This window comes from Sorex araneus, chromosome 3 (assembly GCF_027595985.1).
Source record: "Sorex araneus isolate mSorAra2 chromosome 3, mSorAra2.pri, whole genome shotgun sequence".
In the NCBI taxonomy this organism is placed as follows: domain Eukaryota; kingdom Metazoa; phylum Chordata; class Mammalia; order Eulipotyphla; family Soricidae; genus Sorex; species Sorex araneus.
This window is the reverse complement of record NC_073304.1, coordinates 8,568,447-8,580,961: the sequence shown is the minus strand read 5'-3', so window position 1 is coordinate 8,580,961 and position 12,515 is coordinate 8,568,447. Positions and strand designations below refer to the sequence as shown.

Sequence of the window (12,515 nt, the reverse complement as noted above, 5' to 3'; positions counted from 1 at the left end):
TTTTGGTCTAACAGTAAAATACTGGTCAGGGAAGAATGAAGGAAAGTCACTGAATCAGAACAAATATGGTGTCTGGGGGGGCCGGGAGGGGTAGGGGAGCCCCTGCAGTCTCTTCCGATGCAGGTGGCTGACTCAACACTTTGGTGCAGAAACGCCCTGTGTTCTTGTCTTCTGTGGTCCCCGAGTTCCATGATCTTGGCCTTGCAAGTGTCTTTTCTTCTCTAGATCCCGGAATGCCCCATGTTGTGCCCTCGTTCTATGTTAAAGGGCTCTTCTCGGGTTCATGGAGTTCGTACTTGCCTGTTTTTTTTTTTTTACCTTGTTACCGGATTTTTCGCTTCAAATGGTGGTGGAATAATTGGCTCCTTTTCACAGTAACAGTCAGATAAACTTATACAGGTCATCTGATTCTGTTCTCTTTGAATTCTCCTTTTTTTGTCTTTGAAGTCAGGTTTCTCAATGGGAAACACTTTCCTTTATCACAAATTCTGAAAGTCGTCAAAGTGAGAGAGATGTTTCAGGAGGAAGCCAGCTCTGAATTCTATTTGCAAAGAAACTGTGACCTCCTTAGTTGGCACTTCAGAGCTTGCTGCTCTGATCTTAGTCATCATCCCCAAAGTTGAGAAATTGGGGATACTGAAATCATGCTTGCCAGATGGGAAGATTTCATTTTACTGGAGGCCTGGGGATCACTAGAACACAATCAAGAGTGGTCACATACTAATGAAAGTTGTGTCACCATGGACTGAGTGACTGTTGGGGGAGATTCTGTTCAAGGGAGCCCAGTCATTTTCGAAAGGAGGTAGCACCCATAGCTACGCCCTGTGGTCATACTAATGCAGTATTGTAAATATTAGTCATGATTATAGATATCAAGCATTGTTCCAAGCACTTAAAGGCATCATATTTAATCCCTTTTGATTCATGGAAGAAGTTTACTACTGACTCTATTTCACAATGAAATGAAACACAGGGTGGTTAAATAATTGGTGTCTGGAGTTTCGTGTCTACGCGTGTTGGATGCAACCAGGAGTTGGCTCTGCTTGTGGTAACCCACAGCACTCTGTCAGCAATCATTCTCTACTTCCTGTTATCACAGTATGGGGGCACTTCTCTTAGGAAAAGCCTGCTTTGACCTTTGGGAGTGCCACCATTCATTCTGAGTTCATAGTGGAGCTCTGGTTCTCTTCGAGATTAAAGGAAGAAGAGAAGTGCTTGAGGAAAATAAGACATCTTTCGGAAGCTCAGCGGAGCTGCATCTGAGCTGCATCTGTATCTCAGCTGTATCTGAGGTGAGGTAGACAGTGTTCCAGGTCTATTGAACTTGACCGCCTGCAGGACACAAACACAGAGAGAAAGAACAATGAGAAAGGCCACAGATTAGACCTCAGGCCTTGAAGGATCAACTGTTGGGCTAAGTCCAGCACATTTCTTTCTTTTTTTTTTTTGCCTACCTCAGTGTCTTTGTTGCTGTTGTTTTTAGTCTGTGAGCTCTTTGGATAACTGGAAATGCAGAATTTACAGCTACTGTCCTATATGGTGGTCCAAGTTTTGATCACTCTCACTGTTGGTACATTCTTCCAGGACAACCCTAGTTCTTTAATTTATGCTGATAAAAGTTCTAATTGTTTGGTATTTGGTGGTCCAAGACTATGGACAGTAGGCTTTTACTTACACACAAAATGATTCTTTTAGCACTGAATATACTCTTTATTTTATTATTTTGTTTAAATCTCGAAAAGCACTTTTCACTTTCAGAATTCTGGGTCTTAAAAAGGAACAAAATTTAGAGATAAAATCTCACAGACTAATTCTCTGGTTTCTTCTTTTTTTTTTTCTTCTTCTTTCTTTCTTCCCCCATTGGCTACTTTCAAGGAAGTTAAGAAATTATGATTTGGTTTTAAATGTTTAAATTGACATTCCCGTCTCTTCCTTTGGGTCTGGAGTGCTTGTTAGGGGAAGCAATGGGATTTGCGCATGCTCACAGCACTCTTTGGGCAGTGCGTCTGGGACTTGTTTGTAAAGGCCAGGATTCGGGGAGGCGTTTCCTGCATGGTAGGGGCAAGGTTTTATCAGACCACAACTGACCATCTCAGCAACGAACAGAGTCCACATAGGGCCACTTAGCTCATAACTGTAGCTTCCTAGTAGGAATTATATATTCCAGTACGTTAGTGGAAAGCAAGCCCAGTGTCCTTCGCTCAGCTGGCTCCACCTTGCACGCTGAGTGGAGTTTGATCTATAGCTGGGTGTGAGTGAATGTTGGCTGAGTTGAATTGCCTTGAATCTGTCTCCGGAACTCTTGGAGATCATCCACTTAAGTCCCACAGCAGGGATTTAGGACTATGCAAAGATTCATCTCCATGCTATGTTGTACCCATTTAATTTAGGTGGGAAGTAAGCATGTCAGAGACCTAGCTTGCCTACACCCAACTTCCGAATTTAGGTTTTGCTTTGCTTTTAGCATTAGAGGATTATGTGTTAAACCGGCCAAAATCTCCCCAGAGGAATCAGGGGAAGACAAGTTGAGATGCAACAAGCAAAGGATCTTTATTGGCTAGCTCAAGCTGGGGCCCCGCTCTGGCTCACCGACAGAGTGGCATCTTCCTTGGAGCAAGCGGCCCCTTGCCACGGGTGTGCAGGGTTTTTAATCTTCCAGCATTACATAACCGGGGGGGGGGGGAGTACGGGGGGGGGTTGTCTTTGGCAACGGTCTAGGAGGCTTTCCAGCTACTTGGTAACTTCTGATTGACTGGAGGCTGGCTAAGGTGGTTGCCTGGGACTGTCCGGGTCGTTTCTGTTTGGTTGTCCTGGCTGGTCACATCTCTTTGGGAAACCATGAACTCAGGGAAACCATAATTTAAGCCTAGGAAACCAAAACTTTGGCCTGGCTCCTTGTTGAGCCTGTCACAGCGCTGCCTTAGCCCCTTTATCTTTCACGTGTAGTTTAATCTCCATATGTATCCACCCAGGAATCTGCTTGTTTTGCTAGAACCATCCTGCGGCTGTATCTCCACACATCTGGGATCTCCTATAGGACTTTTGCTTTTTTGCTTGGCAGAACGTTGAAAGGTTTCAAGTCTTCCTATGCCAGACATTCTTTTGGAAATCCTTCCCCTCCTCCATCTCTCTTCTGGTACTGTTCAAGCTGCTCGCACATAAAAGACTGTAAAAAGTCATTATGTTTGGGGAAAGCTACTGTGGCTGACTCTTTAGAAAATGTTGAATGTGTTCTTAAGTGGGATCAACCCAATCACCTTAATTGACTTCTAATTTCTGCCTGCTTAGAAAGAGTGAATAGGCCATTCAATTATTGATTTGAAACCTACAGGTAGCTTTAGAGTATAGAGAACCAAGGCAATTTTATTTAGTCTTTAACTTCACCTCAAATGTCAAAATTTTCAATAGTAATGAAGCTCCATTTGATATATTAATTTTCTGTGCTATTTACACCACAGGGCAACTTCTCAGCTCTTCCTCCACCCACAGAGGCCTTTTCTCACTTCCTGTAGTGTTGGAAGTCATTGCTTGAGAAAGAGGATCTCATGAAGGAGATGGAGAGGTGAAAAGTTGGCTACTGGGTCAAAATCTTCTGAGCAGAGTGTTCTTAATACTCCCTTTGGTTGGGCATGTAGATGAGAAAGAATTTCAGATGGGGAAGATGGTTTTATCATTCCCAAGTGAGACAGTTTGGTTGGGGAAATAAGTTGTTTTTTTTTTCTGAATAAATTTCACAAAACATCATAAAATCACAATGCATTATACATTTATTCATGAGCCCTTCTTTAGTTTTTCCACAAATGAAAACATTTCCTTACATTCAAACATGAATGGTAATTTAAAACTGGTTTCATGGATAACTCATCTTCAGCCATTTTTTCCCCCCCTCAATCTCACCCAATGATTCAATTTCAAGGCAGTGAAAAAGGAGTTTCACTGCTTCAAATACTGATATTCTTCCCTCCCTGCATGGATGAAATTATTGTTGCTGTCATTTGGGAAACCAACATAGACAGGAAGGGAAAAATATCCTAGTGGAATTTCTGAAGTTGATTTGCCTAGTATTTACAACTTATATCACGCTTTGGAGATATACTAATGGATATTTGAAAAAAGTCATGAGCTGTATTTCCCCCACCAAGGAAAGCTTTGATAAGAGCACTATACCTAATTTAAAGGCTGGCATTAATATATGATCGTTAGCTACTTTTATTCTCTAAAGTAAAATGTTGTTCTGATACCAGTTTTATAATATATACTTCTTGTAATTTGGAAAAGTTGCTGGTAGTGGACTCATTTAGGATTGAAATTTGGGAAATAGTATGTATAATTTATAGTCATTGTATTTCTAGAGAAATATTCAGTGGGATAACGTGCTGTAGGATTAAAACAGATTTTTGGTGACTGGGCTTATCAAGGGAATAACATCAAAAGATGGTGATTTTAGAAGTAATTGAATTCTATGAGGAAAGGATAAAGTCTGATGGAAAATATAATGGAATTTATAATAATTAAAGGCATATAGGGGTAACTGGAATGTTGATATTATCCCATTGTTAAGTATAAACTTACCAATTTAAATACACCACACACAAAAAAGATCAATTAAGTCCCTTTAAAAGTAAAAATAAAGTCACATCAAATCTTAAGTTATATATTGCTAAGAACTATAACACAATTATTCTGAAATTATTTTTATTATTATTAATTGTTTTTCCCCGGACATTGGGTAACAGAAGACAAAGGAAATCGAGGTAAATTAGGCACATGGAAAATAAAAAGCATGTAGTCATTTTTCCTTACATTATAACATACTTTGCACTGAGTTAATAGAAATAAATGTAAATTTGACATAGCATGAATGACACTAACCAATTTTTCACACCTCTATAAACTGTAAATTGTAATATTATAACTAAGAACTTAGAAATGTTTTATGCACATACAATAATGGAAACAAGATAATTTTTATGTATGAAACATTTATAAATTGTTACCTGTTTTGATTAGCATAGAAGTATACTATATAAAATCACTTTTTAAGTACAGCAGATATTATCATTCTAACGTATAGCTATGTCTTTAATGATAAATAGTATAACCTAATTAAAAAACCCTAAACATTTGACTAAGCAGTCACTTCTATTTTTAAATTAGCAACTTTTCTGCCTTATTAAAAGATTTTTATTTACCTTTACTAAAAGGTTTTTATTTTAAAAATAGACTAAAAGAGCGCCAATTTATTTTTAGAATTTCTTTTTATTCCCATTAAACTTTTTTTAACTTTCTAAAATTATCTTTCCTTTAGTTTGTAGTGAGTTTTGTTGAATAATAACGTAAGTAGCAGCAGTAACATTGAGGTCTATTGTATGTTGTACAGCTATATGAGATACTGCTTGCTTAGTCTTTAGAGTTTAAGGTAATAAGACACTGTTTGTATTCATAAGATAAAATGTTTCCTCCCTAACATGCCAAATTAAAATAACACACATAAATAACCATTATCATTAGTTCACAAACATATGCTACGGACCATCGACTATATATTATTTTATAGCTTTTCCAATGTAGATTAGCTCTAACATTTTAGAAATATGTATTATTTCTAAATTCATATGCCTGTTTAAACTTCATTATCTCAAATGATACTGACAGAATGTCATGAAACAGTATCATAAAATACATATAGACATTATTTTGATGCAATAAACATGTGATTTTTAAGACTTTCTTAATAAACACACATGTTTATTCTTTGCTAAAACATGTTTCTGCAAGTGCCATGCCTATATTTTGCAGGTTTCCATCTGCCCCATGAGTACAGTCTTACTGAAAAACCCCGCTGCTTTGAACGCTCCTTATGATTAGGAAGAGAAGCCCTTCCTCCTGAGACGAAGCTGTTGTTTTTCCCTTGCAGGAAACCTCCTTCACCAAATTGACAAACTGTAAAACATGGGTGTGGCACTGAAACATGCATTTTTATATTTTTGCTCCTTACGAGCCAGATAACACATGAGATGCAATGCAACTTCCGCAAAATCAACCTGCTGTTATTGGTCTCCGTGGGTGCGACGCTCCGCGCCCCCGCCTTGAGTCTCGGACTCCGCTGGTGTGGCCATTGCATCTTATGTGGGGTGTATCTGGTGTTCTATTATTTGTTTTAGAGTGTCATTTCAATGTAATGTGCTGTTCTTTGTGTCTTTGTTGTCTCTTTTTTTTCTTTGTCCCCCCAACAGCATTTTGTCCCGCACAGGGAAGAAGGAAAGCCAAGATGCCTCCAATTTGACAGTGCCCATGACCATGTGTCTTTTTCCTGTGCCATTCCCACTCACCCCATCTCTAAGACCGCAGGTCAGTTCCATCAACCCTACTGTTACTCGCTCCCTCCTTTACAGCGTCCTGCGAGATGCTCCCTCTGAACGTGGCCTGCAAAGTCGTGATGCTCACTTGTCAGACTACCCTTCTTTGGACTATCAAGGCCTCTACGTGACTTTGGTGACTCTCCTGGATCTAGTTCCTTTACTACAGCATGGCCAACACGGTGAGCACTACGTTGAACTCTTTGCACTTTGGTGGGGGCCAGAGACTTGCTGTTGTTGGAATAAATTGCTTGAAAGGTCTTTGTGTGGATAGACCCTTTCTTACACTCAAAGTTAATTATGGTGTTTGCCTTCCTGTGACTTATTTTTGCTGACGTGCATCCAAGGGGATATTATCCAATGGGGCCTGTGTTGAGGTATAATGGGCTGGAGAAAGGCAGAAGACTGCTAACAGGCTAAATGACCATGGGTGGACTCCCTGGTCAGCCTGTCATGGAAAGTCTATTTGAAATGATAATTTGGGAAATGAGATTTTAAAACTTGTCCCCCTCTTCCCAATGTCAGAGTTGGAGATTTCAGAGTAGTTGTTGAATCTACTAACTAAATATGTGACTTTTGGGGGTCATAGAATTTCTCTGAGGCTCATTTTCAGCTAACCAAGAGATTAGATAAAAAGAAATCTCCAAGAACTCTTCCAAATATAACTGATCAATAGTTTTTATAATATGTTGGTGATGTGATATATAGTGGTGCTGTAGATATCTCTGTTGCAGATTGAAAGCTGAAGAACATTTTTTTTTCTTTTTGGGTCACACCTGGTAATGCACAGGGGTTACTCCTGGCTCTGCACTCAGGAATCACTCCTGGCAGTGCTCAGGGGACCATATGGGATACTGGGATTTGAACCCGGGTTGGCCATGTGCAAGGCAAACCTGCTGTGCTATTGCTCCAGCCCCTGAAGAACATTCTTTTCTTCACTTCTTCCCCTTTCTGATATGCTTTCATTCAATTTCTTTACCTTGCTTGCTTACCAAGTTCTTCTGAAAAGGAGAAGAAACACAGCCTGTATTGGTTGCATACCTCTTCCAAATTATATTTAGAAGAATGAAATGGAAAAACATACATTAAGAAGAGTTAAATGCTTTTGCTTAGAAAATGCACTCTTAAAAGTTTAGATGTCTTGGGGGCTGGAGCAATAGCACAGCGGATAGGGCGTTTGCCTTGCACGCGGCCCACCCGGGTTTGATTCCCAGCATCCCATATGTTCTCCTGAGCACCGCCAGAAGTAGTAATTCCTGAGTACAGAGTCAGGAGTAATCCCTGATCATCGATAGGTGTGACCCAAAAAGAAAAAAAAAGTTTAAGTGTCTTAATTTTTAAAGTATCCGTGCCATTGAGATCGCATTGTAAAGAAAAATTAATAGTTGGGGAAATGGGTGGGTGGGGGGCATAATTGGGGGCATAACTTTGCTTTTGAGTTATAGTTGCTCTCCTCAGGAAATGCTTATGGATTTACTTGATAAGATATGTTTCTAATTAAGTTTTTAAAAAGATCTATGCTTATTAAAATGGTGACATGTTGATTATTGAATTTGTTTTCATTGTATTTAAAATTGTGTTGTAGTAGTTACATAAAAATGTTGAAATTTGTCAATTGGCTCGGGGTCTAATCCTGGGGCTCTCTGAAGCCTGGTCTCTATTGTCGGGGCCTGCTCCCAGCTCGGAACTTAAAGGGGGTTCCTCTTTTAAGTTCTTTTAAGTTTTAAGTGAGATGTCAGAGCTTAGCCTGGTAAACTTGTCAGTGTCTTTGTGACTGCCAGTCCTGAAGCCACTGTCACCCTTCCTGGCCCTGGGACCTGGGGCAGGCCACTGTGTTTCTGCAGTAGTCCTTTGTCTTTACAGCCTGGTGACAAAAGCATTTAATTTGGTAACTTGCAGCCTAATGTTTAATTGCCATTGATGTGTAAATTAATGTCTAAATTATGACCATTGTGTATGTGTGGGGGGAGGAGTTTTGCTTTGATATTCAACAGCTATATTGTGATTTTCCTCTTTACTGTTATCAGTAAGCTACTATGTTCTTGTTCTGCATTTGAGAGTTTACAAGATAGGGAAAATCTCTCGAGATGATCCCCGAGTGTTTTGGAAACATACAGAATGTGTCTCTGCACCAGGCATGGGGAAAAGAGCAGAGTCATTCAGGGAATTTATACATGGCACTCCGGGTTCCACTGGGATTTCTGGATAAGAATCATGGAAGGGTTGGTTCTTTTTTTTTTTTTTTTTTTTTGTTACACTTGGCAGTGCTCAGGGCTAACTCCTGGCTCTGCACTCAGGGATCACTCCTGGCATTCGGGCAGTGCTTGGGGGACCATTATGAGGTGCTGGGGATTGAACCCAGGTTGACTGCTTGCAAGGCGTGCACCCTACCTACTATACCATCCCTCTAGTCCAAATGGGTCACGATGAACCAATTTTAATTTTCTTAATTTTATTGGGAGTCTCCCAAATGGTGCTCAGGAGATTTGGAGGTTCCTCCCAGCAATTACTGGCCAACTGGGCCAACTATTTGATGTGAGCGCCTGAAAATGCAGTGCTGCTCAGGCCCGATAGTGTGGGGCCGTCCCAGTGGTACTCAGTGACCTACACAGCTGCACCCAGAAATATTTAGGACACCGTGTGGTCCTGGAGATGAAATTGCGGTCTGGCACATGCAAAGCATGCACTTTAATCCTGTATTATTTGTCCATCCCTAATTCGGCTCATCAGGGAATCAAAGTACTCCGCCCTGGGTACTTCTTTGTACACCAGTTTGAGAACTGCTGCCCTGGGCTGCAGGCTGGGTTCCCAGGCAGCTGCGAGGTGCCTGGAAGAACTTTAGGCTGCTTTTGGGGTGCATTTCAGCAGACTCTTCGGTGACCCTGGGCAACCACTTCCCCTCTCCAGTCGTTAGTTCCTTTTATGAAAAGCCTTCCTCTGGGCCCCTTGAAGGTCTGATCATGTGTAATTAGGTTAAATTGCAGCAGATGCACAGTCTCAGCTCTTATTCAGACATCTCTGAATTCGAGGTCACTCTTTTCCATCTGAGCCCCCGTTGACCGTCTCCTACTTCCCAGACTGCATTGCGGCCACATCCCCTGCCTGGTCAGTGGATGTGCCTGTTGAGATGCCAGATTAGTTTTAATGACTCTCAGAAATAACATCAGGCAATCCACAGCTGTGTTGAGAAGGTAAGTCTGCGGTGGAGCTCAGAAGCCTCATGCATTTCTTTTATGGTGGATTAAAAAAGGGGCCCGTGTTTCCCTGTGGTTAGAGCTGGAGCGACAACTTCCATTTAGGAAGACTCAGAAATACCAAAACTATATGTGCACTGTAATGGGATTTGGTTCACATGTCAGAGATCTACTCGGTTATGGTGTTTTGAATGTCCTCTATCCTCACTCCCCGTGCAGGTCATAATAGTAATCATTGATGTTAAAATTAAAGGCTAATGTTTGTGGAGCACACATGATGTGCTGTGTTAAGCACTTCGCTTTTATCTCACTTAAACTTCCTAACAGTCCTCCTAATGAAGTAAGGTAGGTATTGTACCTGTCCCCATTTGCCCATGTTGACAGAGGGGACCATGCTCTTTTGTGACTGACCTTTGCCAACAAATGAACTGGGGCGTGCATGGACCACTGGCAGTTGGCTTTCTTTGGTGCCTGCTGCATCTGTCCTTCTGCTGGGAAATCCACTGTGCAAGAATCCAGATGTGGGAAGAGTGGGGTGTGGTGGAGGGAGCAGAAATAGCTTTGCCACTTCCGGTGGGAAAGTAATTTAACATCTTTGGGCTACAGTTGCCTTGTATAAAATGAAATGAAGGTAAGACCGCTGGAGGGATTTCAGGATTCATTACTACAGGCCAAGTGATTTTTATTTTATTTTTTCTTATTTATGGCATCCTGGACTAGAGAGGAATATCAAGTATCACGGAAGATTGGTGGAGGGTTGAAGAGCTCGTTGATTAGACATTGCCGCTGCTTAATGCAGTCATTCACCAGTCATTACCCAGCAGTTTCTGTAGCTGCAGAGCGCAATACTAGGCAGTATGTTTCAGAATCCTTAATAGGAAGGAGCAGTCGTTGCTTACAGTTCAAACCGGTTCAGAGAATCTTAAAATGTAAGGACAAATAGCAGATGATCTCATTCATCGGTGGTATAGAGAGAAGCAAAACAAGGGGTTAGATATCGAATGAGGAGGAAACCCTTGACCTTGGATTACAAAACTGAGATGACCAAATCAGGGGGCCAAGGGAGGGAGGGGGGCAAGAAGAGGTGGATTAGAAGTAACATAAGGACTGTGGTTGGAGGGTCTCGGGCATTTCGGTGAGATGCAGTTACGTGTCCTTCAAAACCATAAATGTTAACACTATTGTAATCTTACTGTTACCTAGAGTATAATGTTAAAAAAATGAAAAAAAGAACCCTTGAAGTATAAAATGAGCACATTTTGTTAAGTGGCAAAATATGCAGTGACTGATTCATCAATTTTGTTTTGTAGATCTTGGACAGTCAATATTTTATACAACTACGTGTTTGCTACCCTTTCTCAATGATGATATTCTGAGTACTTTGCCCTACACGATGATCTCAACGTTAGCCACCTTCCCTCCATTCCTGCACAAGGATATAATTGAGTATCTCAGCACATCTTTTCTACCAATGGCTATATGTAAGTTCCATCTTTGTTGGTGCTAGATTCTTCCTATGTGTTGTATGAAGGGGAATTGCTTTTACTGTTACCTAGCTACAGCTATGCAAGGTAATAATGGGATTCCTAGCTATATACATGTGCTCACAAGGTGAATTTAGTCTTTTCTGCAAGCATACTATGGCAAAACTATGAAATAATTATGCCTCTGAATTGTTGTAACCCTATGATTTGGTCTTACAGAAAGAGAACATGTCACAGCATGGTCTGTACTAAATGTTAAATTGGGTACCTTTTCCCACTTAGGAGGAGAGGTGGAGAGAGGGTGCTGCCTGAAGGGCAGAAGTTCTTATGTTTGTCTCTGAAGGCAGCCGGGACCGATGGGAGGGGCGATAGTCATGACCCATAGCTTCCAGTTTCAGTTCTGTCCATAATCCACAGTGGGATGTTGGACCACTCGTGGAATTGAAACCTCATTTCCAGTGCCATGATAGCATCAGCCTTCCCTACAGGGCAGCTGTGATGATGAGGCGAGTTAAAATTCATGAAAACATTGAAAGAAGCCAAAGCCTGGAACCCCCGTGTGGAGCACTATTATAAGCAGGATTTGGGATTTGACTTCCCTCCTCCAGAATGGATTTTTCAGACTTTCCAGAACAAAGAGGGATCAAAAATTAGGAGGTGGTTTTAATAATCAAGATCTTTCTCTTTTTTTTTTTTTGGTTATGAAATCATCTTTGTTTCACTGATACTCTGAAAAAAAAAAAGATGGATTAGGAATCAGATAGATCTAGATTCACATCACAACTCTGTTCCTAGCTAGCTATGTGGTGTGGTGATGGGCAAATGACCTAACCTTCTTGTTACTTATCTATAAAGTCGGATGAATCCTCACAGCTGTTTTGGAACATTGTTCAAATGCTGGCACAATGTCTAGTTTAGCTGGTGTTACTTTGCCTCTCTCCTCTCTTTGCGGATCAGTCCAGATTTATGATTCAGTCTTAGAGCTTGTATTGATGAATGTAGTCATGCAGTCTAGTCTGTACATTAGAATGTAGCCATGTTTGTTTGTTTCTTTGTGTGTGTGTGTGTGTGTGTGTGTGTGTGTGTGTGTATGCCATCAGCAGCATTCAAGGATTACTCTTGGCTCTGGATGTAGGAGATTCTGTGCTACCTGAGATTGAACCCAAGCCTCCAGCATGCAAAACGCGAGCACTGGGCTTTGAGCTCTCTTCTTTGTTCCCTCATGTTTGGTGTTGGGTTTTCAAGTTTTAACTCTTAAACTCTGACATCAGTATTTTTATTGCATCAGAATTTTTATAGCAGGTTATGGGGAGGTGGTTTCTTCCCCAGCACCGAATATGGTCCCCTGGGCCCTGCCACGAGGGATCTTTGAGCACAGAGCCAGGAGTAAGCCCTGAGCACCACTGGGTGTGACCCCAAATCTAAAATAAATAAATAAATAATAGGAGAATTATATAAGAGCTGGGACAGGACTCCAA

The 12,515-nt window shown here is 41.1% G+C and overlaps 1 protein-coding gene across 15 annotated transcripts in view; it reads left to right on the top strand.

Annotated features, from left to right (window-relative positions):
- Window positions 1-12,515, top strand: part of UNC79 (unc-79 homolog, NALCN channel complex subunit) — a 295,942-nt gene that overhangs the window by 46,396 nt on the left and 237,031 nt on the right. For 11 of the 15 annotated variants that reach the window (XM_055133648.1, XM_055133638.1, XM_055133649.1 and 8 more), the window contains exons 3-4: window positions 6,237-6,541; window positions 10,864-11,034. In XM_055133648.1, the coding sequence (XP_054989623.1) occupies window positions 6,237-6,541; window positions 10,864-11,034 (476 nt within the window). Of the gene's footprint in view, window positions 1-4,736; window positions 4,755-6,236; window positions 6,542-10,863; window positions 11,035-12,515 lie in introns of all 15 variants that reach the window. The other 4 variants (XM_055133643.1, XM_055133651.1, XM_055133652.1 and 1 more) reach the window with 2 other exon arrangements.